The following is a 17,476-nucleotide window of genomic DNA, read 5'->3' on the forward strand; positions in this document are numbered from 1 at the left end:
AGGCAAGTCATAAATGGCTGGGAGACAACCAGCATATTAGCTAATAAGGTCTCACCCCATGTCACTATGAGGTAGTAGATATTGGACGGCTGACGCTCTTTGAAGCGCACCTGTGACCGTTTAGCGACACGCAAACACTGTCCTGGTACATGGAAATACTAAATACTCTCTAAGCCATTCAAGTTTAGGTAGTTATAAATACTTTTTCGCTTATCGTGAGCTAATTAACCTAATCGTGTTCTAACTTCATTTTGTTACCGGGTCTCATATAAACGCTAATTCTGTGGAGCATGGCAAGAGAGCCAGACAATTTTACACAGAGGACCTGTATCTCCCAAGTAGAGGTACTGAATTATATCTAGTTCAGTATTCGTCATGAATTCTGTCTCTTGTCTTTCATGCAATCAAAGACCAGAGGCCAAGTTCAGCGGGGTCTGTACTGCAACGCTCCACGGTACCAAGTCGAGATCTATACGCCGGTTAAGCACACAACTTTGCATAAATGCTGACCCAATTGACTCTCGTTGCGAAGAACTTGGAATTATTCCCACGTGTAGTAAGACCTTAACCCGGGAGTGCAAGGCTAAGATCAGGGACAGTAAGACCCAAACAAACCACTTCTGATATCAGACTAACGTGTATTAACCAATAACAGTATTTTCTCACTTATTGGGCTAATTGTTTTTTATTTGTTAATTAATGAGGCTTATTCTGGAAAGCTCCCGAGTTTTTGTTTCTTTCTAAGGGACCAAAGCATGTCGTACGGTTTGTCAAGTAGCCTGCTCACCGCCTCTCTCGCGCAAAGGTATGTGCTACAGCTATCAACTTGTGATGTTACATACGTCACATGTTGTTTATGGCTTCTCAGACATATTCATGCTCTTCCAGTACCAAAGCAAACGGTGCCTCTGAGAAAGAGAACCACCATTGACAACTTACTTTGCCCTACCAGGAAATCATGCTTATCCTCCAAAAGGTAGAGACAATTTAAGTGTCTGACCTCATCCATCCTCGCAAAGTACTAACTCTAGAAGACATTCTCGTCAGTTACTAGTCGCTCGACCCTCACTTTCATATCTGGAAAAGGAGCTCCTTTTACTCGGACCAAGCTTCAGTAACTGCCCGATCAGCAGGTGTCTCTAGTTGCTTTCTGTTCCCTTATGACTTTTTGTATCCTGAAACCTCGCTTCCTTAATCTCAAAGACTCAGGTTGCTATTAAAAAGCTATATGTAAGAAATACTACGCGGGTCTCGGACTAGAGTGACAGTCAAGTCCACTGCCCCAGAGGGTTTCAAGCTAGGTAGACAGCGAACCAAAGCCAATCGCCAGCTCATTAGCACCAGTCATCCATTCGAGCACAGCAAGTCGGTGCTTTGGTATTAACTGAAGTGTTACTGGGTACAGCTAGTTGAGCCAGTTGACAGCAATAGAACTTAGATCTAGGACGTCTTAAAGCCTCGATGAATTCCAGGTGTTTACAACAACTCCTTAACATAAACAATCCTATATCAAAACAATGACAGGTCTAATATCCATAAAAAAGGCAAGACACATACTCGCTCTAGCAACCCTGCTCAGTGTAGACTACCAGTAGTCACACCGAGCCACTCTATACCCAGATACCATAAATTGCACATCATTCCCTTATCTATCTCTCTAACTTCCCTTCTCTTCCTCCCCTTCTCTCATATACAAAACGCTGTACATCACTTCTCTTCTTCTTCTTCTTCTTCCTGGATAGCATCCTCCCTCGCGTGTCTCTTTTCCACTTTGATATCCCTTCCCAGGCAAAAGGGGCACCGACGGTTGTGCTTCAATGAAAAAGGCCTATGGCATCCACCACAGATGGCGAGATGCTGTTTCTTCACACATCGTGTTTTGGCACTTTCATTGCACACGGGGCTGCCTTGTTAACTTCTGCAGTCATTTATTCGAGGCGTTACTTACCAATGATGCTTTCCTTCTCTCGTTTTGCATCCCATTATGGAAGTTTAATGATTGGTTATATGATTGTGTTTGAGTAGTTGTGTTCGTGGAAATAACGATTCCAATGCTTGCGATGTGATTTGTGATTAGAACTATCTGTTCGAGTCTTCTCGAGACATACTTATACAGAAATGAGCATAAATCAATTCTCTAGGCCTCTTTGTTTCCTATCTGAACTTCATTCAACTTGCCGTGAGGGTGTGGTTGAGGGGCAGACCAAAGCTTTCAGCTTGTCTTCCAACTCATTCCACTTTCCTTTGTCATAGTCACCATCCCCAATATCCAAAACAACCCTGATAGAGTCTTCTTTGTCCACACCTAGAGCGACTTGGACAAACTTGCAACAGATTTCCAGTCTATTCATAGAGTTGAATGCTGCAATGGCAATGGCTTCAGCAATATGGCTGTCTTCCGTCACACCACAGTCTTCTTGCCCAGACAAAGCTTTACACATCTCCTTGTTGTAATGTTCCCGATATCGTTGAAGGGTTTCTGGCGAATCCTCAGTCTTTTGGTAATGGGGCCAGCCATACATCAAAGGATCCCAGTCCCTGGTGAGCCATCCTGGATAAGCGGCGTACCCGAGGTGAGGTGGCATTGTCTGGCAATGGTCCCAGTCAATCAACCCTGTCACGTTCCCTTTCTCGTCCACAAGAACATTCTGAGAGTCAAAGTCAGGGGGGCAGAGAACAAATCGAGAATGATAATGAAGAAGTGGCGAGTTTTCCAGGAACACTTTAAGCAACTTGTCCTCTGCGCGATCCCACACATTGCCCGTAGACCCGGACTCTATGCTGCATGCGAAAAGCTCATCCATTGAGAAATAGGTGCGCGTAGCTTTAGCATGCACGCTGTCATCTTCATTTTCAGTCCACTCAAACATTGGGCCGAGAAAGAAAGAGCCGTCTTCTGCCTGCATCAGGGAGCCCATTTTGTCGAAAGTCATGGAAGAGAATTTGGCCATGATGGCTGCGATGCTGGTCAGAATTTTAAGACGAAGCTCCTCTCGCGCCTCATCATCCATTGAGTTTTTGAACCAAACACTGGACACGGTCTCTCCGGTAACAAAGCTCATACAGATGAAAGGTGCATTAATCTCGTTGTTGGTGGTTGGGTCCCAGGTGTATACTTCGGGAACAGGCGCTCCGGTCTGTTCTTTGATGAAACGCATTGTTGCGACTTGCGATGAAAGGGCGTCTTCTGCAGCCTTTGTCATCCCATCACCCCAACCTGTAGCGGGGATTCGAATAACCAGCTTGACGGTTTCAATCTGCACAATGTGGACGATGTTGTAAGACCCGGAAACTGTGTTAAGAAGCTCTGCCTTTCCTGGAAGAACATGAAGCACATCTTTGGCGACTCTAGTGGCTAGAGCGATGATGGACTCCTCGCTAATGTCAACGAGAGGGCCAAAAACATCACGATCAAGCTCTGAGCCGTCGTCAGAGTCGTCGTCAGAATCATCGTCAGAGTCGTATTCTGAGCCATCCGCTGTGCCATTATCTGAACCAGCATCTGAGTCGTCATGTGAGTCGATTTCCATGAGGTCATCTGAGTTAATTTCCGAATCAGTGTCCGTCCACTCATCCGAGTAGTAATCCTGTGCGGTCGACATATTGGCGAAGTGGATGGAGTTGAGATTTGCAGTATTGTTGTTTGACAATATAAGTGTTGGATCACTAGAGCCCATTGAGTTGAAGCTGGTTGTTGTTGTTGGTATTGAGTCTTGAATCTTGGGCCGTGGAGTTAGGTATTTATAGATCAAAGGCCATTGAATCTCTTCACACCATGTGCCGACCTGGAACAAACAAACAACAACTGTTAATTGGTCGACACATGTGATATTTCGAACATTTTCTTTGTTCAACATCTTCAGCTCGAACACGGATGGACTCGAGTCACATTCACCAGCACAGACCCTGAACAAATGTTTGCCTCTGAGAGTTTGCAGTTAGCCTTGGCAAAGGGCGGATAAGTTGAATGGTGTTTTGAACCAACAGCCGACAGCCTCATAAAGGGATATACAAGCAGCCGACAATTGCAGACTCTGACGAGCTCTACGTAGCACTGCATTGGAGCAGTTTTATTGGATATAGCAACCTTCAAAGAGAGCCAGGCATAAAAATGCTGTTCCAATGCAGGTCTCCGTACCAGAAAGGAGGAAACATGCATAACAATTGCAATCACAAGCTTCCAGAAGAATGAAGTGCGATCTCTGTTTCTATGAATATGGGGAAAGCATTGATTGTTCGTCTTTCTTTGACAAGAGCCGGGAAGTAGCAAACCTAAAATACAGTATTGAAACACACAGAGTTAGGATAATGAAGTTTACGGTAACTACGTAATGGAATCACGATTCCCAATGATACTTCACTCAGTTAATTGGCCTATATCGTAATTTCTTAGAGTAGGTCAATCGTTACGGTAGAGATAGTAAGGCTGTGACTCAGATGGAGCCCAGGCCAGTGACTCTCTAGAAAATATAGAGGTACTTTCTCCTCATCTTCACAGAAGCCTTCTCAACAAGGATACATTCTATTTATTTCTTTTTAATGAATGCATCTCTTGAGGTAAGTAAATTGTCAGTCAGCTGCTCCAGACGCTGAATGTGAGTTTCGTTACTGTGACCTCGATTCTATAAATCCGGACAGAAACTAACAACAATACATCTATGGAATTCTTCTCCCATATCAGCATTCAACCTCTTAGAGGCTGAGGAGCCCTCTCTATGATCTTTGGAGCATTAGATCGTAGAGTTGGTATTAGAGCTATGATTCACCGAATTTAGAAACTTGACTTATTACCTCAATGTGATCACATAAAGTCAACAGTGAATCACGAGCGGTGGCATGGCGAAGCGCACTAGTAGAATAAGGCTTACCTCCTCCTAAAATATAACCAAGGCTTCTCTTTTCTTAGTTAGGTATTCATTCACATCTCTTTTTCATACTCTTGGCTCCTATTGCCCCTGGTGTGCCCCTTTTCCGGGGCAACCTAACCGCACCTTCGAGTGCGAGATCATTTGGCAGATGCAGGCACTGCCTGACCGTGCCTTCCCCCTTTTATTTGAGTCCGAAGTTGCAGGCCTAGGTAGCTCCTTCCTCTTGTAACGGAAGCAGCATCACGTGGAGCTCGTAGACGACACGAGAAGGTACGGATGCCTCAGATCTGAGCACTCAACCCACTCACCTTCACAAAGCTGCACAGCTTCATTGCAGCTTCCTTATTCTTTCATCATCCGCAACAGTCTTCATACCTTCTGTATCACCATGGATCGCAGGTCGTTTCGTGATTCAACTGCAGAGGAAGCAATCCGGCTTGAGGATGGCGAAGCTCATCCGCTGCGCGCAAATGATCTTCATAGCAGAAGATACTTTGAGCTACTCACTATTCGCCGGAGGCTTCCAGCCTCACAAAAGCGGCAGGAATTCCTTGATCTGTATCATCGACACCAGGTAGCTGCACTCTTCACATCATGGAGCATGGCACTAATTCTCAAAGGTGATTATCGTGTCTGGCGAGACGGGCTCAGGCAAAACTACTCAAATTCCCCAATTCATTCTTTTCGACGAACTTGGTTCTTCAAAACCTATCGCTTGTACACAGCCCCATCGACCATCTGCTATTTCAGCGGCAGAGAAGGTCGCCTCTGAGCTAGATGTCAGAGTGGGTGAAGAAGTGGGCTATCAGGTTCGCTTCGATAAGCGTATTTCCCGAGTCAAAACACGCCTAAGCTACATGACCGACGGAATGCTTGTGCAGTTGGTTCAAGGCAATAGTTCTTTCGGCAAATACGTAAGTGCTGTGTTCAACGCCTTTCGCCACTTTCTAACAACCCCCTAAAGAGTTGTGTCATCGTTGATGAGGCCCACGAACGCACCATCCCTACTGATCTCCTCCTAGCACTATTGAAGCGTGCCCTGCCACTCTTCCCTGATCTTAAGATAGTCGTCATGTCCGCTACTCCGAATGTGGATATCTTCCTGGACTACTTCGATCAAAGCAGCCATCTCCCTCTATCCGGCCGCGAACATCCTGTCGAGATCCGTTATCTCCAGGAGCCAGCCTCTGATTACGTTAATTTAGCTCTTCATACTGCTCAACACATCCATCAGACTACTGTTGATGGTGACATTCTTGTCTTTATGCCGTCTACTGCCGAGATCGAAGATGCTTGTGGACAGTTGCGATCGGCAACCTGGGGTCTTGAAGTGTTACCCCTTTATTCTCAGTTGCCCAAAGCAGAGCAGGAAAGAGTCCTTGTACGATCGTCCCGTCGTCGGTGCATCATCTCTACCAATATTGCGGAGGCCAATTTGACGGTTGATGGTGTTGTCTACATCGTTGGTATGTTGGCCATTGTCAAATTATTGTTCAATTCCGAATAGAGAAACTTACCATGATATTCAGACACTGGACTTTGTATTGAGTCGCGTTTTAATCCCCGCATTGGCCTCAAGACAATTTTTACCGGTCCTATCTCCAAGGCAGCAGCAGAGCAGCGGGCCAGTCGCGCAGGTCGAAATCAGCCAGGTGTATGCTATCGCATTTACACGAAGGAGTACCACGATGGGGATCTTCTTCCGACAACGCCCGCTTCCCTTCACACAAGCGACCTTTCTCGCTTGGTTCTACAAATCAAGGCTATGGGATTCGACGATGTGGCCAATTTTGGTTTTATCGACAAGCCTGATCCCGAAGTTTTCTTTCGCGCTCTCGAAGATCTTCTTGCCATGTACTGTCTTCCGTTTCCTTTTCTCGTTCTTTCTGGCACTAACTAAGAATAGGGGATATCTTGACGATACTGGGACTATCACTCCAAAGGGCCAGATGGCTTCAAAACTTCCAGTCCACCCGGTATGGTTCAACGCTCTTGAAAAGGCTCATGAACTCGGCTGCAGTAGTGACATGATAACTATCGCCGCCATTCGAAGCACACGGCATCCGATCTTTGTCCGTGGTCAAGGCCCCTATTCCACTGCAGGTCAGGCACATCGATTTGCCTGTTTCACTTCTGATCACATCACGCAGCTCAACGCAGTGGACGCATTTATGAAGAAGGAAGATGAGGCCGAGGATCTTAGACATGAGGGGGTTTACATCGACATGTCGGGGTGGTGCTCGGACAATTCTCTCAGTATACGTGCTCTCGAAGAGTTCAAGCGCATTCGCATGAAGCTGAGGAAGTCATTTGCCGATTTATTCAAGGATAAGCCCAAGCGATTCACGCTCGAGATCTCTGAATGTGATGACAATCTCCGTCAAGCGCTTGCTTGGGCCTTCAGTCATCGTGTGGCATTCAGCGACGTCGGCAGTGGGAACGACCGCTACAGAGTTCTTCATCACAGCTGGCACGCTGGTTTATCTCCTGAAAGCAACCTTGTGGGACTCAACCACAGATGGGTCATTTTTGACTCCTTCGTCATGACCAACTGCCAGTTTCTGGAGACAGTCACGGCCATTGAACCCGAGTGGCTCCGGGGATGCGAGAACTTTCGAGAGGAGAGCTGGGCGTTGAAACGTGCGGGCAAGACTGGCCCGTACAAAATGCCGCTTGCGAAGGCATCGTTTGAAGAGGCTTGTGGGCTAGGTACTAATAGGCAGACGGATTGGTGGTAATCTACACGCTGAGCGGCTTTGTTGTGCTAGGTACTCAGCCATTTTGTTCACATGTATGTATGTCGAGAAATAGCTATGAGTTGGCCAGATGATCGATTATTTTCACCCTAACACCGCCACCTGATCCACTCCCTAATTCTTCATACTCTTCTTGTCTTAAGTTATTGCCAGGTCATCCTCCATGTGCCCTTATAAACTCTCCATCTGGTTGACAAGATTGTTTCATGTACAAATCTCGGCATCCGACAAATGTCCCTCGCTCAACCTTCACTAACATCACTGTGCCACATTTACTCCTTTAGTTCTTCCTATTTTTGAGCTTCTGCCACAGGCTGAGTTTCTTGAGATTTCTTCGAGATCCAATCTTGGTCGAATCTGTTCGTACAATATGAAGGCAGCCAGTCAACTCGGAAATGAAGGTCACATGGGGATAGTTGGATTGCTGAAACCTCTGAGCTTGTACCATCGATTTTTGGACCTAAATGAGACATTAGCTGGTGGTATTCAAAGGGTTTCAAATCAGTTGCTTGTCCTTACCTTGCGGCCATGTAACTGCCATTCATAGAAGCGATCAAAGTCACCCCAACCAAGTCCAACTCCTGGAGGACGCTTGTACGAAACAATGTGACTTCGGCATGTCGCCGAAAGGATACTGGTACTCATGTCGGCCGGCCTGACGAAACTTTCGGAATGAGAGATGCTAGCCCTCTCTTGAGGGTCTGGCCCGAGGACGCGACCCGGTTGCCAATACAGCTGGGGAAGTGGTTCGGTCATGTCTATGTCCATATCTCCATCCTGTGACTCCTAATTCTCAGGTCTGGAAAGAGCTACTGCCCCATCTGGAGGGGTCTGTCCTTGGTTGACCGTGATTGCCAGTCCCGAGATCTTGATCCCTTTGGCGAAGATGTTTGCAGTGCTAAGGAAGGGTTTGTCTGCGATCCAGACATCCTGCAATCTTGGAATGTGACGGTGATCCAGATGCTCCGTCTTTTTTGGCGGGTAGCAGTCTGGGTACTGCACTGCGTAGTTAGCACTCTGCCCGAAGGGGGCCGCTGGTCGTCCGTTCTTCGCCGAGGGGTAAAAGCCAGGATGCTCGGCCGGCCGGTGGTAGTGATGTGCTGAGTGGCCTGGGTATCTCAGCTGGTTATAATCCTGGAAAAAGGTGTGGGGATTGAAGGCCTGGAATCCGGTAGGGAACGGAAATGGGTTCTTTCGTTGAAACGGATTATCATAAATTTCAGGGCGGTCCTGAAAGGACGAAGGCCCGTCTTGAAAGCGAGCGCGTTTCTTCAGATGATGTTAGCTAAGCACTGTGATCATTCGCGCGCTACGTCTTGAAAGATGCTTCTCTCGAGGAAAAACTCACGGAGTTGGTGGCCACATGCCCTGTTCTTAGCCTTCTTCCGCAGAAAATGGCGCCGTTGAGATTGTTGATCGCATGGCTAGCATGGTCATGATGATGGAAGCGAGCCCAACACCAGCCACCATGAGACCTTTCTCCGGCTTCAGGCCAGTAAAGTGTGCACGATATACTGTGATCCTGAAGAAAGTGTTCAAAGTCGGCTGGGGTGGCATCGTAGTGGACGTTCCCAACATAGATAACAAGGCCCTGGTACTTATCGTATTCTTCCACGTCACGAGGACGCTTGCGTGAAGCCATGTCTGTAGGAATCAGTGCCGACGAGGAGATTTTCAGAAAAGTGTGTTGTTGGTGTTTCGGCTAAAAGAGAGTCATCTCTGCCCGCGCGTGGTGAGAGAGTGTTGAGGTGAAGGAGGGGGAGCTCTTTCCTTTTCAAAGACCAGACGAATTTATGCCTGAGGTGCCTTTCACATTCCACCGGAGTAACACTGCCTCCCAGGCGCTGGGTTATAGAGATCGGTGCACTGAAGGAAGGATTGAAGTGTTCTTTTTGATCTGAGATGCCCCCTATTCAACATGCATGCTTACAGTAGGTACTAGGTAGGTAGGCAATGCTGGGTAAGGTAGCTAGGGGAGGAAATAAAACACAGAACCTCGATCCTAAATGACAAAAAGACTTAGGTAATATAGTATAAGCTTAGGGTAACTTTTGATGAGTTTATTTTGGTACCCCATAGGTATCAAAGGCTAGAGGTTGCATGCGAGAACAATCAGGAAGATATCTAATGCAAAGCCTCAGACAACTTGAGTCATTCACAGATCCTCCTCCACGCATTGTTTTATATTCTATACTTCCCCTATGTCTCGCTTTGTGTCTCCTGACTGTGATCAAGCTGATCGCCATATCTTTTAGTCAACAGTCATCCTAGTGAATGACCAATTGTGCTCAATGTGAACAACAATGTCCATCCACCCCCTCTCACGAAACTCAGACTCGATTCCATCAATAATCCAATCCCACTTGGTCTCGTCGGAACCTTCAAGGCATCCAATGTACACGGTGATCGGGTTGTCTTCGGGCTTGGAGAAGCCTCTTCTGGTGAGGGCGAGAGTGCTTAGGAAGTGACGTGTTGCGGAAGAGGAGTCGAGATGGCGCTTCGCAACCGCTCGAATGTCATCCCATGGAACATCTTCCTCGACCTCGCCGATGTACACCGTCTCGTACTTTTGCGGTGCTATCATCTCAACGTGGAGGCCTCTTGCGATCGCGCCTCGGAAGTGTTTCTTCATCGCATCAACGATTTGTTCGACCGCTTGCGCCCACTTTATCTTGCTGTCTTGCTTCCACGGTGATTTGATCAAAACAGTTGGGTTCATTCGGCGTACAACCAGCTCGATTTCAGTCTCTGGCCTTAGGATGTTGTTCTTTTGGAGGATCTTCTCAACTCGGTCGAAGATTTGGCCTTGTCGGTCCTGGATACTCGATGGTAGTTGCATTCTTGAATTGTCTAGGGGCAGCCGGGGAAGAGAAGGCCAGGCGGCGCGATATCTGATGCAAATAATGGGCTGTTCAGTGTCCATCGCCATGGGCGAGAGCATTCTGGGGGCGGGATAATCCATTGAGTGATAAGGATGTGTGATGAGGAAAGTGAATTGATCCGAGTGAAGACTTCGTCCTCTTTATATGCCCAAGCCCAGTCTAGGTTGGTAAGAGCACAGCTCACGTAGGTAACTTTCTCCTCAGTGACTCACGAAACTTAAACAAAACGCTTTCTTGACGCCAATGCCCTAACCTTAACATCCATAATCTATGTTACACGTGCCCAGTTACTGCCTTCCATTATCCTTCAACCTTTTTCGCTCGGTAGCATATTCATGCCGGTTCGCAATTTGCCCAAAACGCACTCTCCTTGGCCTAGAGATCGGAATTACATGTAGAAATATGAGACTCTCATTGCTGTCCCTATTTCCCCTTATCCACGCTTGTGCTTGTGCTTGTGTTCATGCTCGGAGGCGCCATTGGGTTCATTTGGCACGGAGCATTAGGCCCAACGAAGGGGTTCTACTCTGGTCGTGGTCTCTTTGCTCCATGCGGGTTGCCCCAATCGCCGCCGCCCTGGTTCTGGTTGAAGCCGAAGCCAGGGTTGAAGTTGGGAGGCATTCCTTGGAAGCCTGTACATGTTAGCTTTGCACCCAAAAAGCCTCGTCTGTCTGCGAATAGGATCACTTACCAGGCATACCGTTAGGTCCCATCATGCCCATGCCCATATTTCCAGGCATCCCCATAGGCATCCCGCCCATGTTCCCACCCATAGGGTTCATACCCATCATGCCTCCTCGACCACCTCGCATACCACCAGGGCCACCACGCATGCCCCCTCCCATCATACCTCCGCGGTTGTTGAAGCCAAAGTTACCGCCACCGCCGCCACCCATAGGTCCATTGTAACCACCTCCCATGTTATTGTAGCCGCCCATATTATTGTTGTTGAAGTTTCGGTTGTAACCACCTTGGCTCATACCACCACGGTTGTAGCCTCCACCCCTTCCTCGGAAACCACCACCAAAGTTACCACCCATATGGCCGCCGCCTCGGTCATTGTTGTATGTACCGGATGGTGCACGATTTTGATCCTTGCCTCTGGCAGGGGCATCTTTGGGTAGGGTCTTGAAAGGATTGTTGGTGCTGGCCCAGTAGGTCAAGGTGAGCTTCTTCTGGGCCCCTTGGCTTTCGGCTACGATCTGTTCAATACGCCGCTTAATGGCTGTAGATGCTTGGGGCGAGTAGAACTCGATGTAAGCTTGGCTACAAATCTGTCAGTCATCTGGGTCCCGGCACTTGGAGCTGAGGGAGACGTACCCCTTGCTTTTGCCATTGACCTTGTGTTCGCTGAAGGTGATATCCTTAATCTCATCTTCGCAGTCGGCTTCTCGCGCCCAACCTCGTATATCATCATCTGTGTTCCACCAGTTAAGTTCCGAGATCATGAGCGAAGTTGTCGCAGATTGGTCAACTGGTCGACCATCATCCTCCTGTTTCCTCTTCGTCCCCTGTTGAGAGCCATGTGCTTGATGATGACTTGAACTGTGGCTGCCTCCAGCATGGTGGTGGTTGTCGGCGTGGTACTCTTCCATGTTCTGGTCACCGTGGCTATCCCTTCGATCATCGCCTTGGTGATGGTCCTGGTTATTGTCATCGCCTCGGTGGTCATCTTGCTGATGGTCGTTGCTCTCATCGCCGTAGATATCGATTTCGAAGTCTTCTTCAGCCATTTTTACCGACTAAAAGCACTTGGCACAGGTTAATGCCGTGCAGAGATCTGGGGAGTAATGAGGTTATTGTCAAATGTGATAATTAGCCTGCCTGCTCTATACAAGAGTTGGCCTCTGGTCTTTACACATAAATTATCAGCCATTGAACGTTCCATCGCTAACAAACGCCGCCCGCAAGACTCAGAGGCCTTGTACACCCGAGAGAAATGAATTGGACTGGAAGCTTGCAATACGTACACTCCTCGTAACAAGATTGGGGTCCTATTATAGGTACAACCCCTGATATGATGGTCCTTGACTCAAAGATGCGATACTCAGGACGAAGCTCTGTGCTTGCAATCCTCGTTGTCTAGCTCCCGATATTCCGAGCGAGCGCTCAGATACAGATGGGGAACAATGTAATAGAGGATGCCGTCAGCCCGATCAATGTCCTCCTTTCCCAATCCTCGATATCGAAACAAATCGCGATCGGACTCGTTTCGCGAAAAATCGCCTAGCTAAAGGGATCTGCGTGTGTTAGTGATCCCAGCGCTCGTGCTCCAATGTCGATTTTGGTCGACGATTGAAATCAGGCTCTGGCGCGCTCCAAGCTTGATCGCAAAGAAGGCGGGTTGAGCAGGCAATTTGTCGTACTCAGAACGTGAGAAATACTTTGAAACTTGGACCAAGAATTGTTGTGAGAGTGGAGGACGATGGAAAGATGAAGGAAAAGAGGTTAGCGGGTGACGGAAGAAGAGAGCTTCACGCTTTCTTTTCTGGGGAAGAGCTTCGCAAGCAAACGGAAAGCACTGCAACTTGCGGAAGCTGGCGTCTACCTGCTAGCGCCTGCGCGTTTGGGCCCGGGGAAATAAGCTGGGAAAGAGAGCAGGCACAGGCACAGGCTAGGGGAGGAAAGAAAACTCAGTACCTTGACCCTAAATGATAAAAATACTTAGGTAAATTTAGCCTAAATTTAGTACTTTATTTACTAAGTTTATTTCGACACCGTACATCAAGGTTCGGTGTTTTCTTGCTCCATGAGGACAGGCACAGCGCCTTCCTTCCCCACAGGCCATCTGGCTCCACTGTAATGTAACTGTCAGGCAAGTTCAGGTCGAGGACCCGGGTCATCTCTCGGCCCGGGTCTTGCCCCGAATTGGAAATTAGATAAGGTAATTGTTAACACGTCGTCGCATGAGAGGAGAGGCCAGAGAGCAGAGCTGTGCTGTCCATTACATTAGCTAGGATCACCACCAAAAAGAAGTCCCCTTTAAACTTCCACTCTCCTTTCTTCAACCCCTCGCGGCTCCGACTCAATTCGACGACTCTATCTTTTCTTCTACTCAACGAAGCTACCTCTCTTCTTTCGCGGCATCTAATTTTAATATCTCCTCTTTCTTTTCCCCATAAACACACAATATGTCCGACCAGGTTCAAGAGATCCTCGAGGTTCCCTCCGAGTTCGTCAAGGACGGAGTTCAATTCGTGCGACGATGCACCAAGCGTATGTCGACTCATTGCGCACTCACATCTTTTAAATCTACTAACATACCATTCTGCAGCTGACCAGAAGGAGTTCCTACGCCTCTGCCAGGCTGTTGGCGTTGGTTTCCTCATCATGGGCGCTGTTGGCTACGTTGTCAAGCTGGGTAGAATATCCAATCTCCTTCATATGTAACATCCTCTAACATGTCCTCAGTGCACATTCCCCTCAACCACGCTCTCGTCGGTAGCGCATAAACGATCACACGATCAGGCGATGAAGAGATTCTGGATAGTGGCGACTTGACAATCCAAAAACCCGCACAGCGGGGGTGGACGCGAGGGCGATCACAACAATTTTTCTTGCTGCGAGTACGTTCACTGGGGCGGAGTTTAAATGAAATTATGGCGGGCACGCGACACACTTCTTACGCTGGAATTCGATCGAGCGCCGTGAGGATGAGAAGAATGTGCTTTCGCGTCTAAGGCGCGGTTTGCATGGGGTTGAGAGATATCCTTTACAAGACTGCTGGCTAAACTGACCAAATGTACAAAATATATCCAACGCTGTTTCTTGCAAACTTACCCTAAACGCAGTCCATTTGTATATGTTGAGTTCTGGTATAGCTCAGGCTGTTCCTTGAGCAAGTGGTTGACACTCTGGCCCATCGGTGGTTCTCCTTCATCATCCACGTTGTCGTTATACGAATGCAGCGTGCAAGTTCCTCTTGCCATGTTGTAGCCATTCCAAGCAGACGCTGCTGATGTTAGCTAATGTTTTGGAGCGAAAATGGGGAACATACCAACAAGGAGAGGGGCATTGGGATGCCAGCTTGCATCGCGGACACAGGTGCCCCAATTGCCTGGTTCATCGAAATGATAGAAGCGGTGCCGATTATCCATTGGACGAGTGCGCATGGTAGTTTTCTTAACATCTATGATTCCAGCCAAGCTCGCATCCATATTCCAAATGTATACCTTGCCATCGGTACTGCCTGAGTATACATATCGTGAGTTAGTGGACATCGGGGGTGAAAAGTGACATCGAATAAGGGTTCGAAGAACTTTGTGACCTCGGAAAGTCACGAGGGAATTATCATGGGGGTGCACATCCCAGTCCTCGTCGTCATATATGCCACCCCGGTAATCGAAGCCACTGGTGTTTGCATGTGCTGTCGGATCAAGTTCGTTGAATCGATCGGTCGACATGGCCATTCTTATATCCCATAGCTTCATTGACTGGTCTTTTCCATTACTGAGAATATACCGTCCATCTCCCTTGCTGTCGATGTATGTCAAGCCTTCGATGTGGCCGACAAAAGCGCCAGCTTCTCGGTGATCGCCCATGCTTCTCCGATCCCAGACCTTGATCGTTGTATCGTCGGAACCCGAGTAAAGGATATGCGGTGACATCTTGTCAGCGAAGCACACGGCGTTGACATCATCCGAGTGACCACGAACGTGGTGAAGAACTCTCCGAGACTCAATGTCATATACCACGATGGAGGCCGCGCTCGTTCCAGCCACCAGTTCTCGTCCATCGCCTGAGAACCTGACAGACCAGATACCGAAGCCGCGTCGCCCGTGCCATCCATGCGACGGGCCGTTGTCTAAATCCAGTGTATAGGGATCTCCAGTATCATTTGGATCTGTCGGAGCTATGGAGACCATACTCTGAATTGAAGTATACGCGAGCCATTTGTTGTCGGGACTCAATGATGCATCTGTGAGTGTCCATTGTCCCCATGGGTAGCTGACTGTCTTGTAATGCTTCCAATTGTATGGGCTGGAGGTGTCGTACATTCGTACTTTGAAGTCTTGAGAGCAGGCGAAAAAGAAGTTTCCATCGTCCGAAAACTGTCCGGAATACACGGGGTCATCGAAATGGATGATCTTCTCGGCTCTTGATTTTGGTAGCAGACTCTGGACGCTGTCAGTCAACTCGTCTTGATGGAAAGATTTGGGCTCATGCCTGGTTGATAAGAGCATTATTTCGTATCCGATCTTCGCGGTTCCCCAGGGCCAACTCCCGCTCGAGCATCCTCACAGCAAGGTGCCTCTTTGCTCTGGGGTTGTAGTCATTTGCACCAAATGCTCCTGATCGCATAAGCTTCAAGCCCTGCTCACTTGGCACTTTCGGGAAGCGATTCGGGTCCTTGGGTGTGAGACGCCGATTGAAAGGCCAGTTATTCAAGAACTCGGCGTCCTCCCCTGGATTATCTTGGAATAAAACACTGGTAAGATCGGGGCTCTGCATCAAGGCAATAAGTTGTCTCCGTGTTAGTAGTCCTGTTCTAGCACCGGCTAATTTCATCCCAAGTGTCAGTCATGTCTTTCACGATCGATGAAAAGCCGAGACTTACTCCGTACAATGTTTACAAGTCGTTGAGTGTCAGTAACACCTTCGATCTCGTCCTCGTCTTCCTCTTCATCGTCGTCATCACCTCCATTCTCTAGCAATATTTCAATGTCCCGAGTACCTATATGATACGATTAGTGAAACTTGGTATTACTCAAGCAACGGTTTGAACTTACCTTGAAGATCGTCTTCATCTTCTTCAACGGGTTCATCCTCGTAGTCTGGGTCTTCCTCATCCTCGGCTTCGTCTTCGTCCATTGGCCAGTAATAAGCCGGTGACTCCGATGATTCACGTGTGCTCTCATTACGGTTCTCTTCGTCACTTACATCCGCTGAGAGCGGTTGCGAACTCCTCTCACCCTGGAGAGGCGCCATGTTTCAAGTGGATGAGATCTGGTGAATCGTGTGAAGGTCGAGATGAAGGCAGATAAAGAATGCTTGCTAAGCACGAGAGCTTGGAGGGGCGATACGGTGAAGATATAAGTGATGTGGTCGGTAAAAGATAAAGTAACTATGCTACAGGGTATATGGAAGCTTCAGGCAATACGGTTCTTCACGAGGTCACGGCGGGTTAATGAATATCAATGATGCGATGAGTGTGATGCTTCAAAGACAGGCTGCATCTGTTGGGTGAAGTCGACTCATTAGAATGGGAGCTCCCGGAGCTTGTGACGACATCAACCGGAGATAAGATAAGCCCCGCGATGAGCTACCCTGGACTCAGATTCTGGCAAATTGAAGTTTAAAATAACCTCGTGTTTTGATATCAACTGCATATTTGGACACATCAGTAAAAGATACATAAGTTACACATGGTTTCCTGAGGGCAGCGCCTATTCAATGACAGTGGGAGGCCAGAACTGCAATAATCTTCATTTAGAAGTGTCACCAAACAATCTGATGACGCTTACTAAACATATATACACTGACACCGTGCTACAGAGAAGTGTGACCTATACGTTAAATGGTACAAAAGAAAAAAAAATAAAACCAGAAAAAAGATATTCCTAACTCACTGATGACTATTACACCTAACTGAACCGGAATAATTCGCTCAGGACTCACTCATACTTACCATTATCGGATGAATACTGGCCGTTCCAAGACACAACTCGCCCGTCCTTTCCAGGTCCAGCTTCTTGCAAAAGCCCAGAAATGATCGCAGTTGCTCAGGGCGTCTCAAAGGCTGAACAGGGATTGAGTCGAGGTGTACATTGATAAGTCGCAACTGAGATATCTCGTTTATTGGTGACGAGGGCACAGAGACATCACAACAAAGAGCGTACCTACCAAAGCAAGTACGGTACCCTACTCTCCAGAGTTCCTACCTAGGTCTAAGCTGATAAATCGGTCCTTTCACAATAGCATCATGGACGCGAAGAAATGACCTCCCCAATCAAGCAATTATTTCTCGTTT

At 47.8% G+C, this 17,476-nt stretch overlaps 7 protein-coding genes across 7 annotated transcripts; 2 read left to right on the forward strand and 5 right to left on the reverse strand.

The window, feature by feature from the left end:
* Window positions 1-2,165: 2,165 nt before the first annotated feature.
* J7337_008805 (uncharacterized protein) lies at window positions 2,166-3,602 on the reverse strand (the record flags this gene model as incomplete). The annotated part of the gene is made up of 1 exon (XM_044826412.1): window positions 2,166-3,602. The coding sequence occupies one exon, from the start codon at window positions 3,600-3,602 to the stop codon at window positions 2,166-2,168; it is 1,437 nt and encodes a 478-aa protein (XP_044679329.1).
* A 1,654-nt stretch (window positions 3,603-5,256) lies between these two features.
* J7337_008806 (uncharacterized protein) lies at window positions 5,257-7,606 on the forward strand (the record flags this gene model as incomplete). The annotated part of the gene is made up of 5 exons (XM_044826413.1): window positions 5,257-5,442; window positions 5,489-5,782; window positions 5,833-6,334; window positions 6,398-6,722; window positions 6,775-7,606. 5 exons carry the CDS (start codon window positions 5,257-5,259, stop codon window positions 7,604-7,606), a joined length of 2,139 nt encoding a protein of 712 aa, XP_044679330.1.
* Window positions 7,607-7,904: 298 nt separating this feature from the next.
* J7337_008807 (uncharacterized protein) lies at window positions 7,905-8,269 on the reverse strand (the record flags this gene model as incomplete). Its single annotated transcript, XM_044826414.1, has 2 exons — window positions 7,905-8,084; window positions 8,144-8,269. 2 exons carry the CDS (start codon window positions 8,267-8,269, stop codon window positions 7,905-7,907), a joined length of 306 nt encoding a protein of 101 aa, XP_044679331.1.
* Window positions 8,270-9,875: 1,606 nt separating this feature from the next.
* J7337_008808 (uncharacterized protein) lies at window positions 9,876-10,553 on the reverse strand (the record flags this gene model as incomplete). The annotated part of the gene is made up of 1 exon (XM_044826415.1): window positions 9,876-10,553. The coding sequence occupies one exon, from the start codon at window positions 10,551-10,553 to the stop codon at window positions 9,876-9,878; it is 678 nt and encodes a 225-aa protein (XP_044679332.1).
* A 475-nt stretch (window positions 10,554-11,028) lies between these two features.
* On the reverse strand, window positions 11,029-12,239 carry J7337_008809 (uncharacterized protein; the record flags this gene model as incomplete). The annotated part of the gene is made up of 3 exons (XM_044826416.1): window positions 11,029-11,138; window positions 11,198-11,772; window positions 11,827-12,239. The coding sequence occupies 3 exons, from the start codon at window positions 12,237-12,239 to the stop codon at window positions 11,029-11,031; spliced, it is 1,098 nt and encodes a 365-aa protein (XP_044679333.1).
* Window positions 12,240-13,637: 1,398 nt separating this feature from the next.
* Window positions 13,638-13,958, forward strand: J7337_008810 (uncharacterized protein; the record flags this gene model as incomplete). Its single annotated transcript, XM_044826417.1, has 3 exons — window positions 13,638-13,722; window positions 13,781-13,867; window positions 13,918-13,958. 3 exons carry the CDS (start codon window positions 13,638-13,640, stop codon window positions 13,956-13,958), a joined length of 213 nt encoding a protein of 70 aa, XP_044679334.1.
* A 324-nt stretch (window positions 13,959-14,282) lies between these two features.
* J7337_008811 (uncharacterized protein) lies at window positions 14,283-16,434 on the reverse strand (the record flags this gene model as incomplete). The annotated part of the gene is made up of 5 exons (XM_044826418.1): window positions 14,283-14,458; window positions 14,504-15,672; window positions 15,728-16,004; window positions 16,064-16,180; window positions 16,236-16,434. The coding sequence occupies 5 exons, from the start codon at window positions 16,432-16,434 to the stop codon at window positions 14,283-14,285; spliced, it is 1,938 nt and encodes a 645-aa protein (XP_044679335.1).
* Window positions 16,435-17,476: the final 1,042 nt, after the last annotated feature.

The sequence above is a fragment of the Fusarium musae genome, chromosome 6 (genome assembly GCF_019915245.1).
Source record: "Fusarium musae strain F31 chromosome 6, whole genome shotgun sequence".
NCBI classification, from domain to species: domain Eukaryota; kingdom Fungi; phylum Ascomycota; class Sordariomycetes; order Hypocreales; family Nectriaceae; genus Fusarium; species Fusarium musae.